Genomic DNA, 25341 nt, shown 5'->3' on the forward strand with positions numbered 1-25341 from the left:
CACTGCTGGTTTATAAAATCTCAATAACATCTTAATTTGAAAAGAAGAGGGAGGTGGAGAAGTAGAATCTCCTGTATGTCAGGAACAATCATAAGGGGAAAAAAAATGAAATGAGGATTAGTCCAGACACCATCATAGAACTTTGGAGAAAGAATAAATAAACACAGATGTGAGTGACCTCAGCTAGTGGTAAATGGTTTGATTAAGAAGGTTGAGTTGGTGAAGGTATGTTGTGGGAATTGCTCCCTGTACAAGGGCACCCAGGGAGGCTGTGAGATGGAGGGGATGCCAAAATTCAGTTCATGACAGGAGCCCTGGGTAGATAGAGACTTCACCTGCATGGAGAAGGCTACTTTTCTCACTCACTTGTGTGTGGTCTCAAATACAGCGTAATGATTAAAAGCATGGCCTCTTCAGTCCAGCTCCCTGGGTTTGAATTCTTGCTGTGACACTTATTAATCATAAAGTATATGTATGTGTACAATGATGTCTAAAAGCAAGCACACACACATATATACATGTAGACATAAATACTGACGTCAGGCATTGAATACTTACTATGTGTTAGACCTAGACTTTGTTTAGGAACATAGCCATGTTTCAGATGTCATGAACCAAACTAAATATGTACTATTAATAATGAAATGCATTTATCAAATAATTTTATTAAGCCCCCCATGGCAGTTTTTTGGCATTCTGTTGACATTACTCATATAATACCATGACTTCAAGGCAAATGTCAGCTTTTCTGTCTGTCTTGAAAGATTAATGATATTTGATTTAACTCCAAACCATGGGTTATTAAATGTGATTTAACTGTTAGCAAAGTCCTTAGTGTCATGTCTGGGTTCTAAGTGAGGGCTCTAATCACAGCTTCAATAGGGACATTTTTTGTCAATGGACTCATGCCTTCCAAAACCTGTGGTTTGCAGGGAACTTTATTAGTGACTTTCGCTGCCAACACTTGATGCGGATATAATTACCCGTCAGCACTCTACTTCTTGAGGCTGTATCAAGGTGTTGTTTCCACTTCCTTAACTGCCACTCTGGCCTCGTTTGCAGACCTTCCCCATGTTAAAATAGCTAAGCAGTTCTATTTTGCAAAAGATTCCACTAGGGAGGGGACTCTGCTAATCTATTCTTCCCCTAGGTGAACTTCTTAAAATTCATCTTCTAACATTTTTTTCCAAATATTTTTCTGTTTCCCACCCTAATTAAAACTAGTTGCCCACAGCATGGTTTGGGGCTGTATTTTAAAGTGTGATTTTTCCATCCAGTGTACACAGCTGGCCCATATCGCAGCATCAGGTTTACCTGAGTTAATTTAGCTTGTCAGTTAAGGAGAAGCGCTGATAAAAGAGGTAGCAGGAAACGGCAGAGAAGAGGTCTGAGGAGAACCAATTACTTGCTTTAATAATTCAGTATGTTTTGCAGTAATAGGCTACAAAGTAAATAGCACTACACATAAATGCCGTATTTCATTATTTATACACTCCAGAAATTGAAGTTTAATTAAGTCACACGCCTGAGACTTTTAAGTGATTAAGGAGATGCCTCGTCTCAGGCATCACGGAGGGGGAGCATGGAAGCTGTGCTCTGAACCTCCTCTCTTATTCTGAATATCATTTTTCATTTGAGTGTGGAGATGGCTTGAGCCAGGACAATTGGGACAGAGTTTTCCACACTTCCGTCATTCCCACATGGCATCATGATTCTCATAATATTGCTACACTGCCATTGCCTACTTTAAAAGTTTTAACAAAATCTAACCGTGTTATAAACCTAAGTGCATTTATATATTCATTTAGTAACAGCTTTATTGGGATTTAATTCAAATATCCTTCAACAGTATACAATTCGGTGGTTTTTAGTTTATTCAAAAGATCGTGTGGTCATCACCCCTGTTTAATTTCAGAACATTTTCATCACATCCGAAAGAAACCTTGTACCCATTAAGCAGGCACTGCTCATCTGACCCTCCCCCCAGTTCCTGATAACCACTAATCTTTCTGTCTGCATGACTTTTCACACTCTGGACTTTTCACATATGTAGAATCAAATATGTGGCCTTTTGCATGTCCACTAGGTTCACAGGTTTAATATTTTCAAGGTTCATACATATTATAGCATACATCAGTCCTTCATTCCTTTCCATTGCCCAGTAATATTCCCTGGTGTGGATATACCACATTTAATTGATCTGTTTATCAGTTGATGGACTTTTAGGTTAGACTTTTTGGCTATTGTGAGTAATGCTGTCATATACACATTTTTGTGTCAACATATGTGTGTTTTTTGTTGTTGTTTTGCAGCTGGCCAGTATGTGGATCTGAACCTTTGACCAGCTGAGCTAACCAGCCAGCCTGTTTTTTAATTCTTGTAGGTATATATCTAGGAGTAGAATTAGTGGGTCATATGGCACCTTCTATATTTAACATCGGCAGAAACTGCCAAACTGTTTTCCAAAGTGGTGTGGTGTACTAATTTATAATGCCACCAGCAATGTTTGAGGGTTCTAGTTTCCCCACAACCTAAGTACATTTAGTTTTTAAAGAAAATTTATAACACTACCAGAAATCGTCTTCAATAACATAAATAGAAGGTAATTGTCAAATCGAACAGTAAGAGAAGTAAACAATATTGTTCATTTCTAGCTTAGTACTTTTGCCTTATGAAGGTTCTGCACCTGAAATCTGCTGGCTTTTCAACTGAAAGGGAGGATTAGGCAATATTAGAAAGGTGTTCAAGACATATTAGCACTAAGCTGAGACTTTCTTATTGACATTGTTGAAAAAGAACTGAAAATGGAATAACTTTCTGTGTCACTCTGTCATTTGAAGTAGTGTCTAAATGTTAACTACCATGTATGTATCACCCCTTTGGAACTCGTGGAATTAAGATGCACTGTGCTTTCTGCAACCCATTTCATCTTGTTTCAGCAGTCAGCATTATGGTTACATTGTGCAGTAATTCAGAGGTGGCTAGGGTAGTGTTTATCATGTTATTTGTTTTCTTCTTGTGGTCTGATATTTTCCTAGAGAACTCTTGGGTAAATTTGAGAAACTATCAAAATTGCTACTTTCTTGATAGGATAATAGATATTAACCCAATAATTCCATTTCTGCCAATGTAATCTAAGGAAATAATGCAAAAGAAGAAAAAAAATCTATTGACCCACGGATGTTTAGTGCATGACATTTTTTTTTTTTAACAACTGAAAACAATCAGAAACAACCAACAAAAGGAAAATGACTATAAGTTATGGTATTTTAGTTGGACCAAATAGTAGATAGCCAGTAAAAGTAATGGTTATTAAGACTTAAAAATTAATTAGAAAAATAAAAGAATCAAGTGAAAGAAGTAGAATCTAAAATTATATGTACACTTAGTGCAGCTGAACAAGGTTTTATGGGGCAAGAATCTTTTTTCATTTACCAACTTTAATATTTTGATATATAATGTTTTATATTTTCCAGTTGAAAGTGTACGTTGTGTATTTTATTGCAATGTTTTTCCTAAAGATAGAGATTTTTGTTTATTTACATGGTCTTACGTCAATTATACATAATTTTGTACACTTGATATGAATGACAATGAAAGAATCATCAGCTGAGGTAAGTTTTTAGAAGGAAATAAGCAAAAACCATTGATAGAAAATAAAAGTGAGGACTCCTCTTCAATAAAAAGGTCAGGGAAGTCCTCTCTGCCTTCTCATCGACAAGAAGGTAGACATGCACAGAGCCAGGGAAGAACATTCCAGGCTGGGAAGACAATTTGTGTAAAGGTTCAGGATCTGAAGACAGCGTTGGGTGTTTCAGGTAGAAAGAAGAAAACAGTAGTGGGTAAGGAGGTCTCAGAACTGAAGTGTCAGGAAGCTGGAAGCATCAACTAAGTAGAGGTTGAAGTCCCTGAGAATGATGACAGAATTAGGGCGGGGAGGAGAGGAATAGTGTGAGCCAGGAGCTGAACTCTTCAGTGAATGAAGAGGAGGAATAAGTGAGAAGTTGCTAGAGACCACTAACAAGGACAGGGAGAAGATGGAAGACTTCATGGTACAGACTTCACTATCCAGACGTATTCCACGTCTGGGTGTGGCAGGGAGAAGCAAGGTGGGCATCAGTCCGGTCCCCTGCCCTGAGGCCCCTGGGGCAGGAGGCCTGCTGGGGAGGTGGTGTCCTCACAAGGCAGCTACGTATTTATTAAGACAAGAGGCCAAGAGACTCTGAGCAAAGGTTGAGGATAGAGTGAGTGTTCTGGCGGCATGGGCAAAGAGATTGGGAGAGAGAGGGAAGGGAAGATGTCAGCTCAGATCATGAGTTCCTGACTCTGCTGAGCTGTGGTGTGTAGTGCAGGTGGGTTAATATGCAAACTCCAGAGCCTCTCCCAACGCCCATGGAATCGGAATCTCTGTGCGGTGGGAGTCTGCCTATGAACAAACACTGCAGGTGATTAGAATCCCTGGCCAGGTAGGGAACCCTCTGCCCTACATGGTGTCTGGCATCTCTTCCAGCTACAAAACTTGAAGAAAGGGGAGGATTTGGACCAGGGTTGTAGCAGTGAGCCACAAAGAAGGAATGGATTCCATGGGTGTTTCAAATGCTGAATCAGGTGAATATGAGAGAGGTGGGAAGAGCCAAAGATGAATAGAGACATTTTAAAGACCTACATTAGGACTTATTTTATTTATTTATTTATTTATTTATTGGTTGCTAAGTTATAAGTTTGTTTCAAACTGGCTTAAGCAAAATGGAACTTATTGGCTTAATAACTAAACTGTTCAAGGTTAGGATCAGGTGCACCTGGATTCAGGTAATGTCCCTGGAGATCTGGCCCACCATCCTTTGGCTCTGCATTCTACTGTTTATGTTGATTCCCATTTAGGCTTTACCAGTGGGGTGGCCAAGACAGTTGCCATCAGCTCCAACCTTAACAAGTCTTCAAATATCCTGGATAGCAAATGTCCACTCCAGTCCCCTTTTATAAACTATAAATAAGAACGTGGTTAACCATCAAAGCGATGCTAGAATTCCCCACAACCCATTCCCCACCCAAACCCAGTGATTAAAAGGGATGAGAAGTTCAAGGTTCCGAGAGTGGACTCCCTTGGATCCTGGCAGAGTCTCGGTGACGTTTGAGAGGTGCTGAGTGTGCCATCTGTAGGAGGTGGTGGTAAGCACACCATTTGAGTGCCATTAAACTTTATTAGGCATTGTGACCACAGAACACAAACGCTTAGTACCTGAAGCCTGAGATTTTTAATGTAGTATGAGAAGTAATAGCGTGAGGCCAGCAAAGGTCTCATTAAATCCCAACCACTGATACTTGAACTGGCACCAAGAGAGGCTTTTATTTTTCTTTTTAGTACCTGTCACCAGACACCATGAAAGATTGCAGTCCCCGGCCCCTGCTTTTTGTACCATGCAGGTCCAAGTCACTGAAGCCTGTAGAGAAAAGAAGAGGTGGCCTGCTGTGCTGCAGGGAGTGCAAGCTCTTTTTAATTAAAAAGAAATGTATTTGTCAAATCGTTTGGGGACCCAAAAACTACAGATAATAACAAAATGAATATCTGTATGCCCACCACTCAACTAAGTAATAACATTTTAATCCCCAGAAATAACTGCAACCCTGTATTTGGTGTTTTTAATCCTCCTGCATGCATTTTATTCTTAGTACATGTATCTGTGAATAACATACATTGCTGTTCTGCTTGTTTTTAAGCTTCATCTAAATGTCATTCTGTTGCTGTTCTTCTACAGACTGCTTTCTTTCCTCTTTGGCCTTAGGTTGGTACGTTCCATTCTGGTTTATTCATTTTCATAGCTACATGGTACCCTGCCATTTAAACATATCACATATATTCCTGATTCTCCTTTACATGGACAGCAAAGTTTATTTCCAGTGTTTCATAATCATAAACAGGGCTGCTCTGAGCAGTCTTGCCTGGGTCTTATGCAAATGTGCAAGAGTTTCTTCAGGTTATGTATGTAGGAGTAGAACTGGAGGGTGTGTGTCCATCTTCACTCTGCTAAAAGTTGCCGAATGACTCTCCAAAGTGTCAGGACCAACTTAAGCTGTCTCCAGCAATGTCTGGGCTGTCCCCTGCCCCATATCCACACTGAAGCTCAGTATGGTCAAACTTTTATTTTATTTTATCATTTTTGCCAATCTGAAAATAAAATTGAACCCCTTTATTGTTTGAATTTGTATTTCCCTGATTACTAAGGTTAAAACTTGTTATTCGTGCAGAAGCCCAATAGGTCAAGCTAAATTAGGTAGAGTTCTGTTTGGGGCAGGAGGAGGGTATTCTTATTTAAGATATGTAAGTGATTGCATTTATTGTTAGTACATTTGAACAGCGCTTGTGTTCCTAAATACTGGGCATAATTTTAAGCAAATGAGTTCACATTAAATTTCTTTTGTAGCATATTTTGTCTAGTGTCTTGACTGTGATTTTTTTAACTGACTGATATTTTAGCATTATCTTTAACATATCCTTCCCACCCTTTTACATGTTAATTGGGAGTTGGCTTTAGTAGTGAGCATGAAAACCCACCCATGAAGCCAAGGAAAAGAACAGGCATGTGAGTCCTGCAGGCAGGGGTCTGCAAATTCTCCAGGCACACCCCCGATTTAATGCCTTTGCCCTGTCTGTCCCCTCTGCCTGGAATGCTCCTCCCCCAGCAATGCACTTGGCTTACTCCCTTACCTCCTTCAAGTCATTGGCAGATCTCACCTTCTCAGTGAGGCCTTTCCTGACTTGGTGCTATATAGGTACTCAGTAAAGATTTGTTGATTAATGAGTGTATTGGAGTTAGCAAGAAGAGAGGGTGGAGAAGAGTATTTCTGAGAGAGAATGAGAGAGGAGAGAGAGAGAGAATGTATATGCCAAGACATGGAACTAACGCAGCATGGTCTTGTGGGGTAGAAATGAAACAGAATGTGAATGTAAGTGTGACCATGACCATGATTATGAGCAGCCACCCTCAGGCTGGAGGTGCTGTAGGCACTTGCAAGTGATGTATGTAGGAGGCATAATCAGCAGTTTGGACTTGATCTTAAGGGCAGCAGGGAGCCCTTACATGATTTTATCAGGAAGTAACATGATCCTATTTGCATTTTAGAAGAACATCACCCTTGTACCAACAAGGGGAAAGCATAAGGTGGGCGTTAAAGGTAAGACTGGAGGGAGGTGGACCACCTAGGGGGCTGTCACAGTGATCAAGGTGAGAGAAGGTAGTGACCACATTGGGTAACAGCAGGGGGATGAAGATAAGTGGGCAGTTTTTGACATACTTAGGACATCTCTACTGTCTTTTCCTATGATCCCTGAAAGTAAAGTGGAAACCACATAACTCTCCACATCTGGACTTAGCTGAGCCATGAGGCTGTGCTTCTACTAAGCATGTTCTTAAGTAATCAGATTGGAAAGTTTCCCCAAGTGCTCCACCCGCATCTTCAACTTTCCTCCTGGTGAAGGAAATCTGGAACGAGCCTGCCATTATTCAACAGAGAGTGAATAATGGAGCAGTGTGCTGATTGAACTCGAAGGTTTTGGAAGGAAGGTAGCATTTGACATCCAAGTTCCCCCAGTCTCCAAATCTTTTGTGCAAGTAAATTAGTTTCATTTGTCTCAGGGCACCTTTTCTGGGCCAACTTCTTCCAACTTGCCTGCAAATGTTTCTCAGTGGTGTGTTTGAGGCTTGGCTGCCTCTCCTTGTCTGGAATAAATCCTTTATTACTAGGAAATAGCTGGATGATGATTCTGGACTCTTGGACTCTATTCCCCTCTCAGCTGTTGACTCAGTATTTGATACCTTGGTCATTTTCAGCTTAACCTGCCCTCTCTCCTGCCTGCTTCTCATTAATATGAATTTCACACTGGAAGCTGAATTTCACACCCACAACCTCACCAATCTTTGGTGAGACAGTTGGGATTAACACCTGTTTCTTCAAGACTCTCCCGAGATGTAAAAGGGGTGCACATGTTGTTTTCTTTGCTCACCTCCCAGACTTGCATAATTTTTCTTTGGTCCAGTGGTCATGCATTCCACCGCAACCTAAAAACATCCAGATGATGGGAATATCATGTTGCTCATTTCACGTGGGAAAGCCACAGCCCACCCTTTTCTTGTTCAAGTTGCATTTAAATCTAATTTCCACGGCCCGTGCGAGTGGGAGCGCCACAGCCCTTGTGTCAGCTGTTGAAGTTTAGCAATCCTATTTCCAAACACGGGCCAGTAGGCAGCCAGCAGGCACCAGACAGCTGAGTGCTGGCAGAAAAAGTCTCAGACACCTATAGCAGTCCAAACAGTGACTCATCCTGCTATTGCCAGGATAAATATGGGAATAAATGGTATTTTTCTGTAAGCAGGAAGAATTGTCAAAATGCTTATCACTTTATAAAATATAACAGATTGTGCCTGTTCATGTTTCAAAATGTTCCAACCGTTCACTAGCTGGGTTTTTTTTTTTTTTTTTTAGTTTAGTAATAGCTTTAACTTGTATTTCTTCTTTCTAGGAGACCCGGAGGACCCAGGAGTTTCCAAGCTATGCTGCCACCTGAGCTCTGGATCCACCTGGCTGTGGTGGCCTGTGGCAATCGGCTGGAGGAGACGCTGGTCATGCTCAAATCAGCCGTGCTCTTTAGCCACAGGAAGATCCAATTTCACATCTTCACTGAAGACTCTCTGAAGCCTGAGTTTGATAAACAGGTGAATTTGTGAAAATCGTGGCACGAATTTACTGAATACAGACAGATACATCTTAGGAACTTCCTGTCCTGTTCACTAATGTATTTTGCTGCGTGCTCAATTGTGTGACTTTGACCACTTGACTCTGAACCTTACTTTCCTCAGGTGTGACAGAGGGGTAATTACACATACCTCACAGACATATGAGGACTAATGAGATGGTAACACTTAAAGCACCTGACACAGGCCTCGATCCTTGCTGGTGTTATTAACATTGTTCTCATTTGGGGGGAAATAGCTTATTTTATCTGTTTATGTTTTTAAAGTAACAAGTAATATATGTTCATTGAAGTAAATTCAAACAATATAGGTGATAGATGAAAAGATGGAAGTCCTCACTACTGTTCAGTCCCACACAAGGAATAATCACAGTGAACAATTTTGAGTGGCTCTTCCACATGTTCTTTTTTATATGCAGGTGTGTGTATGTGTCTGTATTTGTATATGTAGATAAGCATATGTGTAATTATATACATATGTATGTATGCAAATTATTGGGGTGTTTTTTTTATAACAAAATCAAGAATATACTCTATATGTTATGGAACTTGCTTTTCTACACTTAAAACCATGTCATCTGCATTGTTCATGGTCAGTACATTTGTATCCTTATTTCGTCCTTTTTGGTGACTACATAGTATTTTACTATGTGGCTGGGTCACTGTTCATTTGACTCTTTTCATACTGACAAACAAGTAATGAGTTTTTACCAGTATAAAAGAAGAGCTTTGGAAAGGCCTCTTCCACTAGAGTAGGTACATGCATGACCTTTACAGACCAAGCTTTGTTTTCCTTGAAAGTTTTCTCTTGCTGTAAGTTCTTGAATGCTGGCAGAGAGAGAACTTACTTTGTTTTGTATCTGCCAGCTTGAGTCAAAAGTGCAACACCATGTCACCAGGCTAGCCATGCTAATGAGAAATACCAAAAAAAGCAAGTTGGGCAGAGAAAGGTTAATAATATAAAGCTAGAAAACGTGTTATGTTTTTGAAGGAAGAAAATCACCTTGACATCTTCACCAAGAGAAGCCAGGGGAGCAAATAGTCTTAGAACTTATTGGAAAATGCTTTGTAAAAGATCTGAATTGGGGGAAGGGGGAAGGAAAAAGGTTGAAACACTCATAACTAGCTGCTTTGAAGCTGTAGTATAAGGGAAATGATAATAATATATAACATTTGTCAAGGGCTTGTGATTTATGATTTCATCTCATTTAATCCTCACAACAACCCTTTGAAGAAGGTAAACATCATGTCCCCATTCTACAGACTGAGATAATTGAGGCTCAGAGAGTTTTAGTGATTTGCCCATCAGGTGTCAGGTCAAGTTTACTAGCTCAAACCTCCATGGTATTAACCACTCTACCATACTGCCTCCTGAGCTAGTAGACAGAAGACTCAAATTCAAACTCAGGTTCACTATTTACTTGCTGCATGATCTTGGACAAGTCTTTTGGCCTTTTTGAGCCTCCGTTTCCCCATCTGCAACTGGGAGCTAACAGGATTGATAAAAGAGATGATATGTCTGTAATCAAGATAGGTTAGGTCAGGCTGCAGTAACAACTCCTAAAAAGCTTGGAGATTTCCCGCATGCCTGCAACTTGTCTTCCATGGAGGACAGAGTCTTTGTCCCACGCAGCCTCTTAGATCTTGGGTGCAAGCTGACTGAGGCTCTTCGTGTGCATAGCTGCACCTGCTGGAGCATTTGGCATCTATGCTTCCTGGGATGCCGATTCAGGAAAGAGAGAGATTGGAGAATCATGACTGTGCCTTTCACTCCCTCAGCACAACAGCGACACAGGTCTTTTCCACAAACATTTAACTGGCCAGAAGCAGTCAAAGGCCCATCCAACCACTGGGGACTGAGAAGTGCTCTGTATGCAGGAATGTAGGGAAACTGGATAAGGGTGAATACTGGTCATGTTCTGCACAATATCTATCTAACAAGTATTTATTGAGTACCTACTGCATGCTAGAAGCTGGGGTGTAGAGATGGAGCAGAATAAAATACAGATTTGGCCTTAAAAATGATAAGGGAAAGAAGATGTGTAACTATGTCTGTGTGGCAGATTGTACTTTCCAAAGAGGCCCCAGTGGTCCTGCCTCTTGTTACTCACACCCTTGTGTATTTCCATCCTATGCTGTCCCAGAGTCAGTCTGTGTGACCAATAGCATGGGGCAGAGTCATGGTATGTCACTTCTGAGATTAGGTTATACAAGGCACTTTACCTTCCAACTTGGGTCACTTTATTTATCTCCTGCATTTCTCACTCTGGGGGAAGCCAGCTGCCATGTCAGAGTAGCCTTCAGTGAGACCCGCATGGTGAGGACTGAAGGCCTCTTGCCAGCAGTCATGTGAGTGAACTTGGAGGCAGGCCCTGCAGCTCCATCAAGCCTTCAGATGACTGTAGTCCCCAATCTCATGAGAGACCCTGAGCCACCACAACCAGCTTGCAGGTCCCTAAGAAACTATATGAGATAATAAATGTGTGTGGTCTTAAGCTACTAGGTTTTAGGGTAATTTGTTTTAAAGCAATATGTAGGTATATATAAAATATAGTATGCCAAATGTAATGCTATGTGACATCTGAGGCTAGGTCATAAAAAGAACACAGCTTTTGGCTAGTTTTTCGTTGGGATGCCTGTCCTGGAACCTGGTCACTGTGCTTGAGGACAACCAAACTATCCTGTACAGAGAGACCACATTGAGAGGCCCATGCGGAGAGGGTGGCCAGCTGACAGCCAGCCTCAACCACCAGACATGTAAGTGGATAAGCTTTCAGAGCAGCCCCAGCATTAAGGCTTCCAGCTGAGGCCCCAGACTTCATGGAGCAGTCAGACTGTTCCTACTGCCCCTTGTCCAAATTCTTGATCCGTGGAATCTGTGAGCATAATGAATGGTTGTTTTATACTCCTAAGTTTTGGGGTAATTTGTTATGAGCCATAGTAACTGGAGCATTATCAATTAGGAACTACATTGCATGGGAAAATTATCGTAGACATTTGTGAAGCTGTGGCATGTCCCTGATGACTTGCTTGACCCTTCTGCAGGCTCATTTCCTCACATCTTTGTTAAACCAGTGAAGCTCAACTAACGAAGGAAATTAAAACAGGGTGTTAAAAGCCAGGCAGGGCATGTAGTATCACCCCTTTCTTTTCCATACAGAGATTATGGTACTAGTTTAGATTTAGGTAGGTCATAGAACTTCTCTCTGCCTCAATTTTGTCATCTGTATCCCAGGGCAAATGATACTTACTCTGCTTATTGAGGAGTGTAATTGTGAGGCCAAATCGGGTCATATATTTCTTCTTTCATTCCACAGAGATTCTTTGGAACATCTCCTATATGTTGGGTACTTTGTCAGGACAAAAGAAATAGAGCAGCGGCATTTGGTTCCTGCCGAGGCACAAGCAAATGCTGGTGCGAAGGGCATGTCCCCCTTCTCATGGCTGTCATTTCTAACACTGAGGCATTGTGGGCATATCCAGAGTTTCTTGTAATAACTTCCCAGGAAGCTCAGGGCCACATATTTTACCTCAGGGTGAAAACAAAACAAAATGCCAATTGCCATTACGATTTCTTTGGAGGCTGCAGTATGGGCGAATTCTTCTATATTTAAGTAGTTTTTCTGAAAGTTGCATAAGTACAATATGCCTGGTGGTATTTGTATACATCTACGCTATATTCACAGTCGTCCTTTGGTATCCATGGGGGATCGGCTCCAGGACCTCCCATAGGTACCAAAATCCACAGATGCTCAAGTCCCTGATATAAGATGTTGTAGTATTTGCATATAACCTATGCAAATCCTCCTGTATACGTTAAATCATTTCTAGATTACCTAATATGATGTAAATGCTATATAGATTATTGTCATACTGTATTGTTTAGAAAATAATGACATGAAAAAAAAGTCTGTACATCTTCAGTACAGTCACAATTTTTTTTCCCAAATATTTTCAACCTGTGGTTGGTAGAATCCTTTGATGCGGAACCCACAGATACAGCATGGATACAGAGGGCTGACTGTACATAGTATTTTAAAATTTCATTTATTTTTGTTATCTCCGAACAGACAAGCAGAAAATGGCAGCTGGTTGATTTCTTAGCCTCTTCTGGCAGCTTGAGATCTGGCATGTGATTTAGATTTGGCTAATCTGTGCTCCTGCCACAGATGCAGAATCAGGAAATCGTGGGACACAGCAGTAAGGAGGCCTGCCAGTCCCTTCAGGTGATAGGTGGGGCCAGTGGACAGCAACATCTTGTGCGTGCATGTGTGTGTGTGCTGGGGGGCTGAGGGAGGACTGCTGTGGCAGGAAGTGTCAGCAGGAGCTTCCAGTGCCTGGAGTCGGTGGGGCAGGCTGTGAGACTTGTAGCGACAGTGGCTGGAGTTTCCTTACCAGATTGGTTAGTAGCAGGTTCTGATTAACAGACAGACAAGACACACACGCCACCTGGCCCTGGCTCAAGCTGGGTCAGGGTATAGTCCCTGAGTTTGGTTCTCCAGTTCTCCCCAGTGGTCTTCTGAGCTACCCCATATCCTTTCATTAAAATTTGGGGTGGGGGTGGGGGTGCTGACCAGTTAGCTCAGTTGGTTGGAGCACAGCCTTATAACACCAAGGTCACGGGTTCTAATCCCCATACTGGCCAGCCTCCAAAAGACAACAAAAAAACCCAAAATTATTTTTTGCCTTAAACAGCCTGAATTGGTTTTATTGCTTGCAACCTAGCCTCCTGCGAATAACAAAGTAACCAGAAAAGGGTGAGGGATATTGTTTCTTTTAAAGAAACGAAAAGCTCCAAAAGGCTGCTTTGAAATAGTATCATGTGTTTTTTAGAGGACAGGGGCCATGTCTCTTTGTTATTAGTTTTGTATTTTTTGAGGATCTAGGGAAAAATAACCCAGAGAATGAAATGATGAGGGATTTTTCAATAGTTAAAAGACATATAAAATTGGAGTTAGATTTCTTCTGTGTTGCTCTGCAGGGCAAAACAAGGAGTGATGGGTGGGAAGTCTCAGGAAGCTGGTTTTAATTCTGTGTGAGGAGCACTTTTGGAGGGTATTGGGATTCTCATTACTGGAGGAGGCAAGCTAAGGGTGAACAGCCCCTGTGAGGGAAGTATATGGAGGACTTGGGTAAAGGTAAGTGTGCGACCTTTGTTGTGTGGCCCTCGTTGTCTTACCTTCATGGTCCTCATTGGATGTTCCATCCTTTTAGACCCCTGTCATTTGGCATCTCCCTGACTCCTTTGTTTTTTTTTTTTTTTTTGGCTTTTTCGTGACCGGCACTCAGCCAGTGAGTGCATCGGCCATCCCTATATAGGATCCGAACCCGCGGCGGGAGCGTCGCTGCGCTCCCAGCGCGGCACTCTCCCGAGTGCACCACGGGCTCAGCCCTCCCTGACTCCTTTGAAGTTGGGTGTGATCATGTGACTTGCTTTGGCCAGTGAAATGTGGGTGACAATGATGTACATGACTTTTAATGTAAAATGTATCACTTCTGGGTGGAGGCTTTTAAAATCTAGTGTGTGCTTTGCCACATTTCCTTCTCCTGCTTCAGTGTTCATGGATGTGTGAGTTAAGATGGAGCCTCCACTAGCCTGGCCCCTAAATGAGAACATGGAGCAGAGTCCCTTACCAATCTGAATGGGTGCAGGAGCAAGAAATAAAGTTGTATTTTTAAAATAAAATAAACTCTTAAAATAAATAAACTCTTGAGATTTGGGGGGTTATTTGTTACTGCATCAAAACCTAGTTTAACCTGACCCAACTGAGTTTTAATGGCTTCATTGTATCTAGTCTGTTACCGTGTGCCAGCCAAACCCTTATGAAGGTGATATAATGGACTCAAGATCCTAAAAGTCTTCTGTTCTATACTATCTGTAAATGCTCAAAAATATATATTTTTTTAACTTTAAAAGAATGAATGAACTTGCAAGAAAGGAGAGGTGGTCTAGTGAGGTAAAGAATGAGGTGGGAGCTCAAGACTGGTAGGTAAGTGAGCATGGACACCACTGGATCTGTAGCGGGGATTTACTGGTTACTACGTGGGTCCTGGGGACTAGACTCAAAGCCTTCAGCAGACGGGGTGAATGAAGAACACTCCTCATAAAGCTGGGACCCAAGAAGGGCCACACTTTCAGGAAAAAGATGTACAAAGTTAGAACAAAACAAAACAAAACAAAAAGAACATCACACAGGAAACAAGGAAAAAATGTCTTGACTCTGAATGAGGTTTTTTTTTTTTTAAGTCTTTTCTCTTTTGGGAACCTGAGACCATTGTCATTTCTAAAGTGGATTTAGTTCCTGAAACTAAAGTATCTGTGAGGTCCTTTTTTAAAAATACAAGCTGAGAATTGTAATTAAAATAGATCCTGGTATCTACTGTGCCTCTGGGCATTCCATGCCCCCAGAAGCAAACACAAATCCTCCTTGGAGGGTCTGTCAACCCAGGCATCAAAGAATTTCTACAGATGGAGTTCTTATAGATAGGCTCACAACCAAAAGTCAACAGACACATAAGGAAACAAGTACCAGGAGAGTCAGCAGAAACAACAAAAACCTCGGATTGTGGGCTTATCAAACACAGAAATAAAAGAGAAAATCTGAGTAGGCAAATTTGGAAAAAAAAGAACAAGGACAAACTTTAGAAATGAACTGTAATCAATAAAATAGAAAAACTTAGTGAAAGATTATTCAGCCACCAAATTGACAAAGGTTAGAAGGAGGTTCTCATTAACCTTCAGAGGGACCAGACACACAGATGCCACCTAGATAAATCAAAGTTCACTTATCTGTAGGATATAGAAGGAAGTCAACACAATCAGGTTATTCAGCTAAAAAACCAGCAATGTCATCCAATAGCAGAGTGCAAGGTTGGAGCTAAAGTGAGGCAAGCAAGCTGCCTATGGTCAGCACTTGCACGAACCCGGAATTGAGTGGTGGCTTAAATTTGGCACCTTAGGCACCTTACTTACCTCCCCTAGTCCCAGCCCTGACACAGGGAGGTCTAAGTTCTCTGTTTCCAAAAAGGGCCTCACAGGTAGACACACAGTTGCAAACGATTAAGTCTAAATGAGAGAGTGACATCAGATCTTCTGAAATCTCAACTGCTCCCCTCCAAGCCCAATGTTACATTTAGAATTTGGGGCAGTTCTGCGTGTTGGTTAGCTTGGATTGTGCTAAGGAACACCTCATCTGAAGCAAGGGGCATCTCAACAGTCTTGTCGGTATGCAATATACAATATGATTACAGAATGCCATAGTGCACAATATACGAAGTAGAATATACAGGAACAATATATGGTGCAGAATACTCCAAAACTGAGTAGGCTTTTATCACCCTCAGCCTCCTCAGGTTGAGATCCAAGTACTTTCTTGAACTTTGAGCTGCATGATTAAATCAGAACAAGGGTAAGACAGCCCAGACATCTCTGGGAGTCTTGATAACAGGCTGTGAGAACAGCTATAAGGCCCATGTGAAAAGTACTAATCAGCAGAAAAGACAGAGCTGAAGAAAGAAGTAGTGAACTAGAAGATATTATACAAGATGCCACATGGGGAGATAAAGAGATGGAAAATACCGAATAGAGATTAAGATATGAAGGATAGAATGAGAAGCGAAATGGATCAATAATAGGAATTCTCCTCTCTCGAGAGAGGAGAGTCTAGAAAAGAGAAGATATTTAAAAATATAATGGCTGAGAATGATCCAGAAATGATGGAATACACCAGTCACAGATTCAGGATGACAAGTAAATCCTAAGCAGGATAAATGGAAAGAAATATGCAACTGGATACAGCATAGTAAAAAACAGAACACTAAAGATAAAACGAAAATCTTAAAAGCAGCCAGAGATAAAAGATTACAGATAGTGCCTAATTTATGATGGTTTGACTTAACAATTTTCCAACTTTTTATGGGTTTATCCAGACATAACCCACTCATAAGTTGAGGAGCTGCTTATAACTTATGATGGAGTTATGGTTTCTACTGAATGTGTACTGCTTTTGCACCAGCTTAAAGTCAAAAAATCCTAAGTTGAAGCATTACTAAGTTGCGGATTGTCTGCTGTGTTGCCAGCATTAAATCCATTTTCAACTTATGATATTTTTGGCTCACATGGGTTTATGGAAATGTAACCCTATTGTAAGTTGAAGAGAATCTGTGATTTCAAAAAAGTGTTAAAAGAAACTGAGACACATTAAAATACTAAAGAGTTTATTTGAGCATTTGGTGATTCGAGAATCAGGCAGCTCCAAATCACAAGTGCTTCAGGGACTCCAATGAAGAGGCTCAAGGGAAAGGCTTTTATAACCTGAATGTGGAAGCAAGACAAAGAAAATATTGATTGGTTAACATGGAGCAGTAGCCTTGTTTGTATCATTCCAGTGAATAGCTTCTAGTTAGAGGTTGGTTGGTGGTTTCTGATTGGTTGAGCATTAGTAGTGTAAAGTCCCTAGTTAGAGGTTAGTTGTCAGTTTCTGATTGGCTCAGAATATGACCATTTACACTGACTTGGGTTTCAATTTAGTTATGTAGGAATTCAGGGCACTGGAGTTGACTCAGTCTAATGGCCTCCCAGTTAATTTTTTTTTTAACAGAAGTAACAGTTATAATGACAGCTAACTTCTTGCCAGAAATATGTGTTTAAAAATGTTGTCATTCTTGGCTATTTGTGTCAGGCTAGATTTGGCTCTTGCCCTGCCATAATTTGCTGACTCCAGTTCTATAACATTATTGCTAATGGCTGCATTGTATTCTGTGATGTAGATATACCCCAGAGCTTATTTAACCAATCTCTAATTTGGATTGTTTCTAGTTTTTCAGTTACAAACTGTACTCCAATAAACAACCTTGTAATAAATAAGTTTGCACTTTTGGAACTTCTCCTTAGGATAAATTCTTAAATTGTGTTAACAGAATTCTTAATTCTGTTATTAGGGCAGTTGGAAGGTATTGACTGAGAAAATTAAGATATAGAAATGGCAAATAAGTATATGAAATGATGCTCAATATCATGTGTCCTTAGGGAATTGCAACTTAAGATAACAATGAGATACCACTACACACCTATAAAAATGGCTAAAGTCTGGAACACTGACAACTCCAAATGCTGGTGACAATGTGGAGCAACAGGAACTCCCATTCCTTGTTGATGAGAATGCAAAATGGTACAGCCACTTTGGAAGACAGTCTGGCAGTTAGAAAGGTGAATGTAGACTTACCACACAACCCAGCAATTGCACTCCTAAGTATTTACCCAAATGAGTTGAAAACTTCTGTCCACAAAAAAGCCCGCACACAGATGTTTATAGCTTCTTTATTCACAATTTCCCCAAACTGGAATCAATCAAGACGTCCTTCAGTAGGTGAATGGGTAAACAGACTGTGGTATATCGATATAGTGGAACACAATGTTAAGAGCTAAATGAGCTATCAAGCTATAAAAAGACATGTAGGAACTGTAAATGCATATTGCTAACTGAAAGAAGCCAGTCTAAAAGGATACAGACTATATGATTCCAACTGTATGACATTCTGGAAAAAGTAAAACTAAAAGAGTGTAAAAAGGTTACTTGGAGTTTGGGGGGAAGGAGAGTGGGAAGCCTGAATAGGTAGAACAGAGAGGATTTTTAGGGTATTGACACCGTTCTGTATGATACTATAATGGCGGGTACATGGCTATGTACTTGTATAAAAAAAAGTGAACCCTAATGTAAACTATGGGCTTTAGTTGTTAATAAAGTATGGACTTCAGTTAATAATTAGAATGTACTTGTTCATCATTTGCAACAAGCATACCACAGTAATGCAAAATGTTAATAATAGGAGAAATATTGGGCCAAGGGAGGAATGAGGCTATTTGTGAACCCTCTCTACTTTCTCCTTAATTTTTAGACATAAAACTGCCCTAAAAATAAAGTGTATTTAAAATTAATATACACAAAGAAAGTAGTATATACTCATTATAAAAGTTCTTAAGAACACAGAAATATAAACTTAGAAAATGAAACCACCACCACCACCTCTAGAGGTGCCCACTTTTAATAATGAGGTGCATACTGTCCAGATTTTTCTTACATATAAAATGTATATGCATATATTTTTTCCCATTAAACAGAACCATATTATAAATATTGTTTGCATTTTGCTTTTTCTAAAACCTAGCTATATATTATAACCATTTTTCCATATCAGTACATGTAGATGTACTTTTTTCTAACTGCACATTATTCCATTGTATAGTTCTATCATAATTAATTTTCCAAATTTCTTATAATTGGACATTTAGATCGTTCCCAAGTTCTGTTATTATGAACTAGGTCGTGGTGAAAGTCCTTATACCTCTATCTTTTGGGGTTTGTTGTTACCAATTTCCATATTGCCCTTCTGAGAGTTTGTTCAAATTTATACTCCCCTCAGCAGTGTTTATGTGCTGGTTTTCCAACATCCTTGCCAACTGTGAATGTTATTTTTTTAAATCCTAGCAATTTCAATAGGAGAAAATGGTCTTTCATTTCATGAACATTAACAGTGGTGATGAAATTGGACTTTCTATGTGAGTTGCCTGAATAATTTCCATTAGAACATCCAGAAGCTTTCCAGGTGTTTTCCATATTTCCTGTAGTCTAATCACCCTTCCCTGCCTTTCATGTTTTTCAGTTACGACAGTGGCCTGAATCATACACAAAGAAGTTTGAGCACAGAATCTATCCCATCACATTTTCTGTTGGAAACCCTCAGGAATGGAAGAAATTATTCAAACCCTGTGCTGCCCAGAGACTCTTTCTTCCGGTAGGAACACCTGTTTTTGATAAGGGGTAGCTTGAGAGAGACTTGGTCTTGGAAACATTGTGAAATTAACTGAGATGTGTTTAGAGATGTTAACTTACAGCTGAAAATGTGTTTCTCTTGGATCCTGGGTTGATGCTGTTAGTCTGCAGTGTGTAGAGGGAGGGTCTCTATATTCCAGAGGTGGTCTTCTCCAAAGACTGCGGGTCTGAGAACATCCAAAGCATGTCTGGTGTTATGTGACTTTGTGACCACTGCTCTACTATTTACAAGCTATGTCTGGTGTTATGTGACTTTGTGACCACTGCTCTACTATTTACAAGCTGTGTCTGGTGTTATGTGACTGTGTGACCACTGCTCTACTATGTACAAGCTGTGTCTGGTGTTATGTGACTGTGTGACCACTGCTCTACTATGTACAAGCTGTGTCTGGTGTTATGTGACTTTGTGACCACTGCTCTACTATTTACAAGCTGTGTCTGGTGTTATGTGACTGTGTGACCACTGCTCTACTATTTACAACCTGTGTCTGGTGTTATGTGACTGTGTGACCACTGCTCTACTATTTACAAGCTATGTCTGGTGTTATGTGACTTTGTGACCACTGCTCTACTATGTACAAGCTGTGTCTGGTGTTATGTGACTGTGTGACCACTGCTCTACTATGTACAAGCTGTGTCTGGTGTTATGTGACTGTGTGACCACTGCTCTACTACTTACAAGCTGTGTCTGGTGTTATGTGACTTTGTGACCACTGCTCTACTATTACAAGCTGTGTCTGGTGTTATGTGACTGTGTGACCACTGCTCTACTATGTACAAGCTATGTCTGGTGTTATGTGACTTTGTGACCACTGCTCTACTACTTACAAGCTGTGTCTGGTGTTATGTGAGTGTGTGACCACTGCTCTACAATTTACAAGCTGTGTCTGGTGTTATGTGACTGTGTGACCACTGCTCTACTACTTACAAGCTGTGTCTGGTGTTATGTGACTTTGTGACCACTGCTCTACTATTTACAAGCTGTGTCTGGTGTTATGTGACTGTGTGACCACTGCTCTACTACTTACAACCTGTGTTTGGTGTTATGTGACTGTGTGACCACTGCTCTACTACTTACAAGCTGTGTCTGGTGTTATGTGACTTTGTGACCACTGCTCTACTATTTACAAGCTGTGTGCACCTCAGTAAATCCCCCCATTCTCTAAGCCTCAGTTTCATCTGTAGATTTGACACATAGTTGGCGCTCAAAAAATGTTAGCTTTGGTTATTGTTATTTCTCTTTAACAAGAACAACTACTAGATATAGCCATGCTAGGGTATATTTCATAAAGGGTCCAGAGTTCTGATTCAGCTTTTTAGTTTTGAATTTTTAAATTGCATGTTATTGTCTTCTTTTTTAAAATCCCAAATAGAAAAACGAGTTAAGATATATCAGAACAGAATATTATTGAGCAGGCATGGCAGCTTCAAGTTGTGAATTGCATCCTTAATATTTGTGAGGGATTCATGCCTTCAGTAAACATTTGTTGAGAGCCCGTGAAGTGCTAGGCCCTGGCTTTCTGACGGTGATATGGCAGTGAAGAAGACAGCCATGGTCCTGTTTTCTGGGTTTAGCACAGCATTGAACAAGTAATTAGAACTATAATCAGTGCTGAGGTGGAGAACTCAGTCTCATGGATGTATGGAATATGGGGCTTCAGTCTGGTCTGGGAGGTGTCATAGAAGGTTTTCTTGAGGCAGTGGCATTTATGCTGAGGCATGAATGAAGGAGCAGAGGTTACTGTACGACAAGGGCCTGGGGTGTAATGAGAGAGAGCGGAGGGCTCCAGACAGATGGGATACTATGTATGGAGGCACTGAGAAAAGAAAAGAAGGTCACAGGGACCAGAAAATAAGGGAGATGGGATTGAAGAGATCAGTGGGAGCTGGAGCTTGCAGGCTCTGTAAGCCATGGTGAAGTGTCTGGTCTTTGTCTTAAGGGCGTTGGGAAGCCATTGAATGATTTCTAGCATGGACGTGGGATGATCAGACTCGTGTTTTAAAGAGGACATGCTGGTTCATTGCAGTGTAGACAGTAGAAGTGGTGAGGCCAATTCATGATGGCTTTTGCTGTGGAGGTTGCCTTAAAGATGGATTCAGGACCTGACTGAGAAGTAGAATTCACCAGCCCTCATGATTGGCTCATTGTAAGAGTCGAAGGGGAGCAAGGTGAAAATGATTTCACCCAGGTTTCTGACCCAAACAACTATTATGGTTGGTCTATTTGAAATTGCCAATATTCAACCATTTATGAGCTACAAAAAAGGCAATTTGTTATGGTTCGACCTGAGAAATGGATGGTGGTATCATTTAGAGATTGAAAAGACTAGAGGAGGGCCGAGCCCGTGGCGCACTTGGTAGAGTGCTGCGCTGGGAGCGCGGCGACGCTCCCGCCGCACTCACTGGCTGAGTGCCGGTCACGAAAAAAAAAAAACGACAAAAAAAAAAAAAAAAGAAAAAAAGAAAAGACTAGAGGAAAAGCAGTTTTAGCAAAGGGGAAAATGAGTTTAATTTGGGTCATATTTTGATTTTGAGGGGTCTGGAAATATCCAAGCAGGGGGAGCTTTACCATCATCTATTGGTCTGGCCCTAAATGGCAAGTGGAACTTTTAGCATTTCTACACAGAGACCTATGAGAAGAACAGTCTGGACGTGTTGGTGCTGATCTGCTGCCCAAGCTCACTCATTCATTAAGTGACCTATTTTTCACATGCGAAAGACCTTTATACATGTTATGAGGGGATTAATTGCATAAAAACAGGGATAAGAAAAGACCTTCTCAAACTGGAACTAAAATCTCTAGGTTGGTGATGTAAAAACCACCATTTGAGAAGGTGAGGGAAAATGCCAGCCTTCTTCTTCTGCTTGTTTCCGTTTTTGGAAAAATAGAACTATTAGAAATCCAAAGTTAATGTTGGGAAATTATCTCCCCCCGCCATCCAAAATATTAGCAACGTAATGGAAGCACATTTGAATTTTCCATGACCTTGAATTGTGACTTTATTACCACTCTTAAAAAAACAAACCCACTACATGATGGTTTTCATTCATTTCCAGCTAAAAGTAAATGTTCCATTTTGAATGACAAATGGGCGCTGGCATTCCTTATCTGCTTCTGATAATGGAAACTAGCCCTTCTTAAAAATAATAAAGAGAGATTGTAGTTGACAGGGCATTTACCTTTTCCCAGTTGTATATCATAACAGCAGATTATAAACATCACATTTTTGGGCATTGGTAAGACTTATTGATCTTCAGGGTAATTTGAAATAAAGTCTAGGTCATGTTTTCCTTGAAATTCATCTCTATAAAACCAAATCAGGTGTGCTGCTGAGGCAGCACAGAGGAAATTGAGATCCTACATTGCAAACATTCTAGAAGGTGATCAATTGGTTGAGAACCAAGGTCTCACCCGTTTTCTGAGAGGTTGTCTTCTACCCCAAACCTGCAGAAGAGACCCTTTCTCAGCTAAGATTGTTACTCTAAGAATAATATCAGAGCACAAGTCTTTGCATCTCAAGCCTATTAGATTCTCAAGTACAATTAGTAGAATTCAGATCCCACCATTTCAAGATTTATAAAATCCTAGAAGTCAGTGGACATTTACTTTTCTCCTGTGAATAAGGGTCCTACGAGCACGACCATTATTAGGGCAAACTAAAAGGCAGATGGCTTGATTAAGCTTACTAAGATGCCTATTTCATTCAGGCAGTCCAGAAGCTTAACATATTTAAAACAACTAGCCAATTGCAAACAAATCAAATTTGTTTATTAAAATTTATCCTGAAAGACTTTTCCCTTTTTCCTCGGTAAAGGCCAGAAAGCCTTAACTTCTGGAAGAATAATTAAGTTGCATGAACTCACATCATGTTACCCCCAATTAATTGGAAGTAGAGAGATTTTACAATAGACGTACAGATTTTGATACACACTGTGCCTGCTTGATTACAAAGACTTCTCGCCTCAGTAATTGAGGACCTCTAAGATCCTAGAGATATTTAAAACATGACAGAGACCATTGGATTGCAGAATCCTCAGAGGCTTTACTGGCAAGTGGCACCCAATATGGTATGTGAAGCAGGATAAGGTGCTATGCAGGCCTCACTCAGGGAGAAAGGTTTTTTTCACCAAGCTTTAATAAGTTCCAAATGATAGTAATGTCTGATGTCTTTTTTGCTCCCAACACTTCCCAAAAGCATCCACATTCAAGAAAGGAGTTAGAGAAAGGTACTCTCAAGAGATTCAGGAAAAATTTGCCTACACCCCTGACCTGTAATTTATCCTGAGGGTTTTCTGATTCCATATTTCCAAGAAAATTGTCCTAATTTTTAGTATTTCAAAGGAGTATCTTTGCAAATAAACAAAAATCTTAGATTACGTAGATTTTATATATTACATTGAGGGCAACAAAATATAATCTTCCCTTTTTCCACTTACAGTTTGTTAATGAGGCCTGTAACTGGTTCCAATGTTTGGAAATTGGTATGCTTATCAGAGATGTTCTAATGAGTTAGCTGTAGACTAATGGAAAAGGGAGGCTTATCAGACTTTTTATAATTAAGGTCAGAACTCTGTATTATTATTAATATTCTACCTCAGCACTAGGAATTAACATTGAGACATACTTGGAACCAATCCTTTGGGTGTTAACAAATATTGACAGACATACAGGAATATAGTAAAAATCCTCCTTAAGAGGAATGTCAATTAGAATCACCGTAAATGAGGTCTATACACTTTATCAAGCACCAAGAGACTATAAATTATTGGGATGAGATTAGCTACTGAAATGACCCTAGATATCAATTTTGTTGAACAAGCTTTCCACAATACTTAACATTTGCTCACACACTATTAAAAGTTTGACATTCAGGATAATAATTACAACTCTTGGTTACATGTGAGAGAACCCAACTCCAACTAGCTAAGCAAATAAGGAAATTAACTTATTGGCTTATCTAACTGCAAAGTCCAGACGAAAGGGCTGATTCCAAGCACATCTTGATCCAGAGGCTCACGTAATGTCATCAGGGCTCTATCTGTCTCTCTCAGTCCCCTGTAAGGCTCACTCCATGAGTATTATGATTGCTTGAGGCAGCCTAAAATCCAAATTCTAGAGGCTTAGCAACTGCAGCAGAAAAAGAACATGGCAGGTGGCAACTTCCAGAATGGTGGCATGAGGAGCTCTGTGGAATTGCTCCCCAGTGAAATAAGCATTACTGGTGAAAATTATTTTAAAAATAACTATCTAGATTCTTTAGAAATTGTGCTAAGGATCTAAGCAAATGAAGAAACATTTATTCAAGAAAATTTACTAAAACTTGGTAAAAAGAGCAAGATTTGTGACTTTTGAACCTTGATCCACTCCTTCCCACCTCCCTTCTAACTCAAAGGGATGGAAATTCAACTTACTGCAAGGCAGTTCACTCAAGAACACAGGGATCCCTCTCTATTCAACTCCCAGTTGGAGGATATTAAAGGATATGGTATTTCCTTGGGAGGGGAAGGCCATCATCATTTCTCATTTCTACCAGCTATTATGTGTTACAGAGCCTAAATTCCAGGCAAGTGTGAGCAAGAAGCCAGGGGCTTTCTTAATTAAGGGGAGGCTTGTAGCTTCATGAGAACAACTAGCTAAACCGTAGGTCAGTTAGATTACAACGGAGAACCAGGAAAAAAGCCCTCCTAGTGTCAGAACAAACTTCACACACTGGCCTCAAAACTTCAAATGGGCCTGAATTGAATTGGATCAGACTGTGG

The 25341-nt window shown here is 40.5% G+C and overlaps 1 protein-coding gene across 1 annotated transcript in view; it reads left to right on the forward strand.

The window, feature by feature from the left end:
• The window catches only part of GXYLT2 (glucoside xylosyltransferase 2), an 85387-nt gene that overhangs the window by 12509 nt on the left and 47537 nt on the right, over positions 1 to 25341 (forward strand). Inside the window, exons 2-3 of the mRNA XM_063115311.1 lie at positions 8519 to 8711; positions 19412 to 19543. Of these exons, the coding sequence (XP_062971381.1) occupies positions 8519 to 8711; positions 19412 to 19543 (325 nt within the window). The remainder of the gene's footprint in view (positions 1 to 8518; positions 8712 to 19411; positions 19544 to 25341) is intronic.

This window comes from Cynocephalus volans, chromosome 11 (assembly GCF_027409185.1).
Source record: "Cynocephalus volans isolate mCynVol1 chromosome 11, mCynVol1.pri, whole genome shotgun sequence".
NCBI lineage: Eukaryota > Metazoa > Chordata > Mammalia > Dermoptera > Cynocephalidae > Cynocephalus > Cynocephalus volans.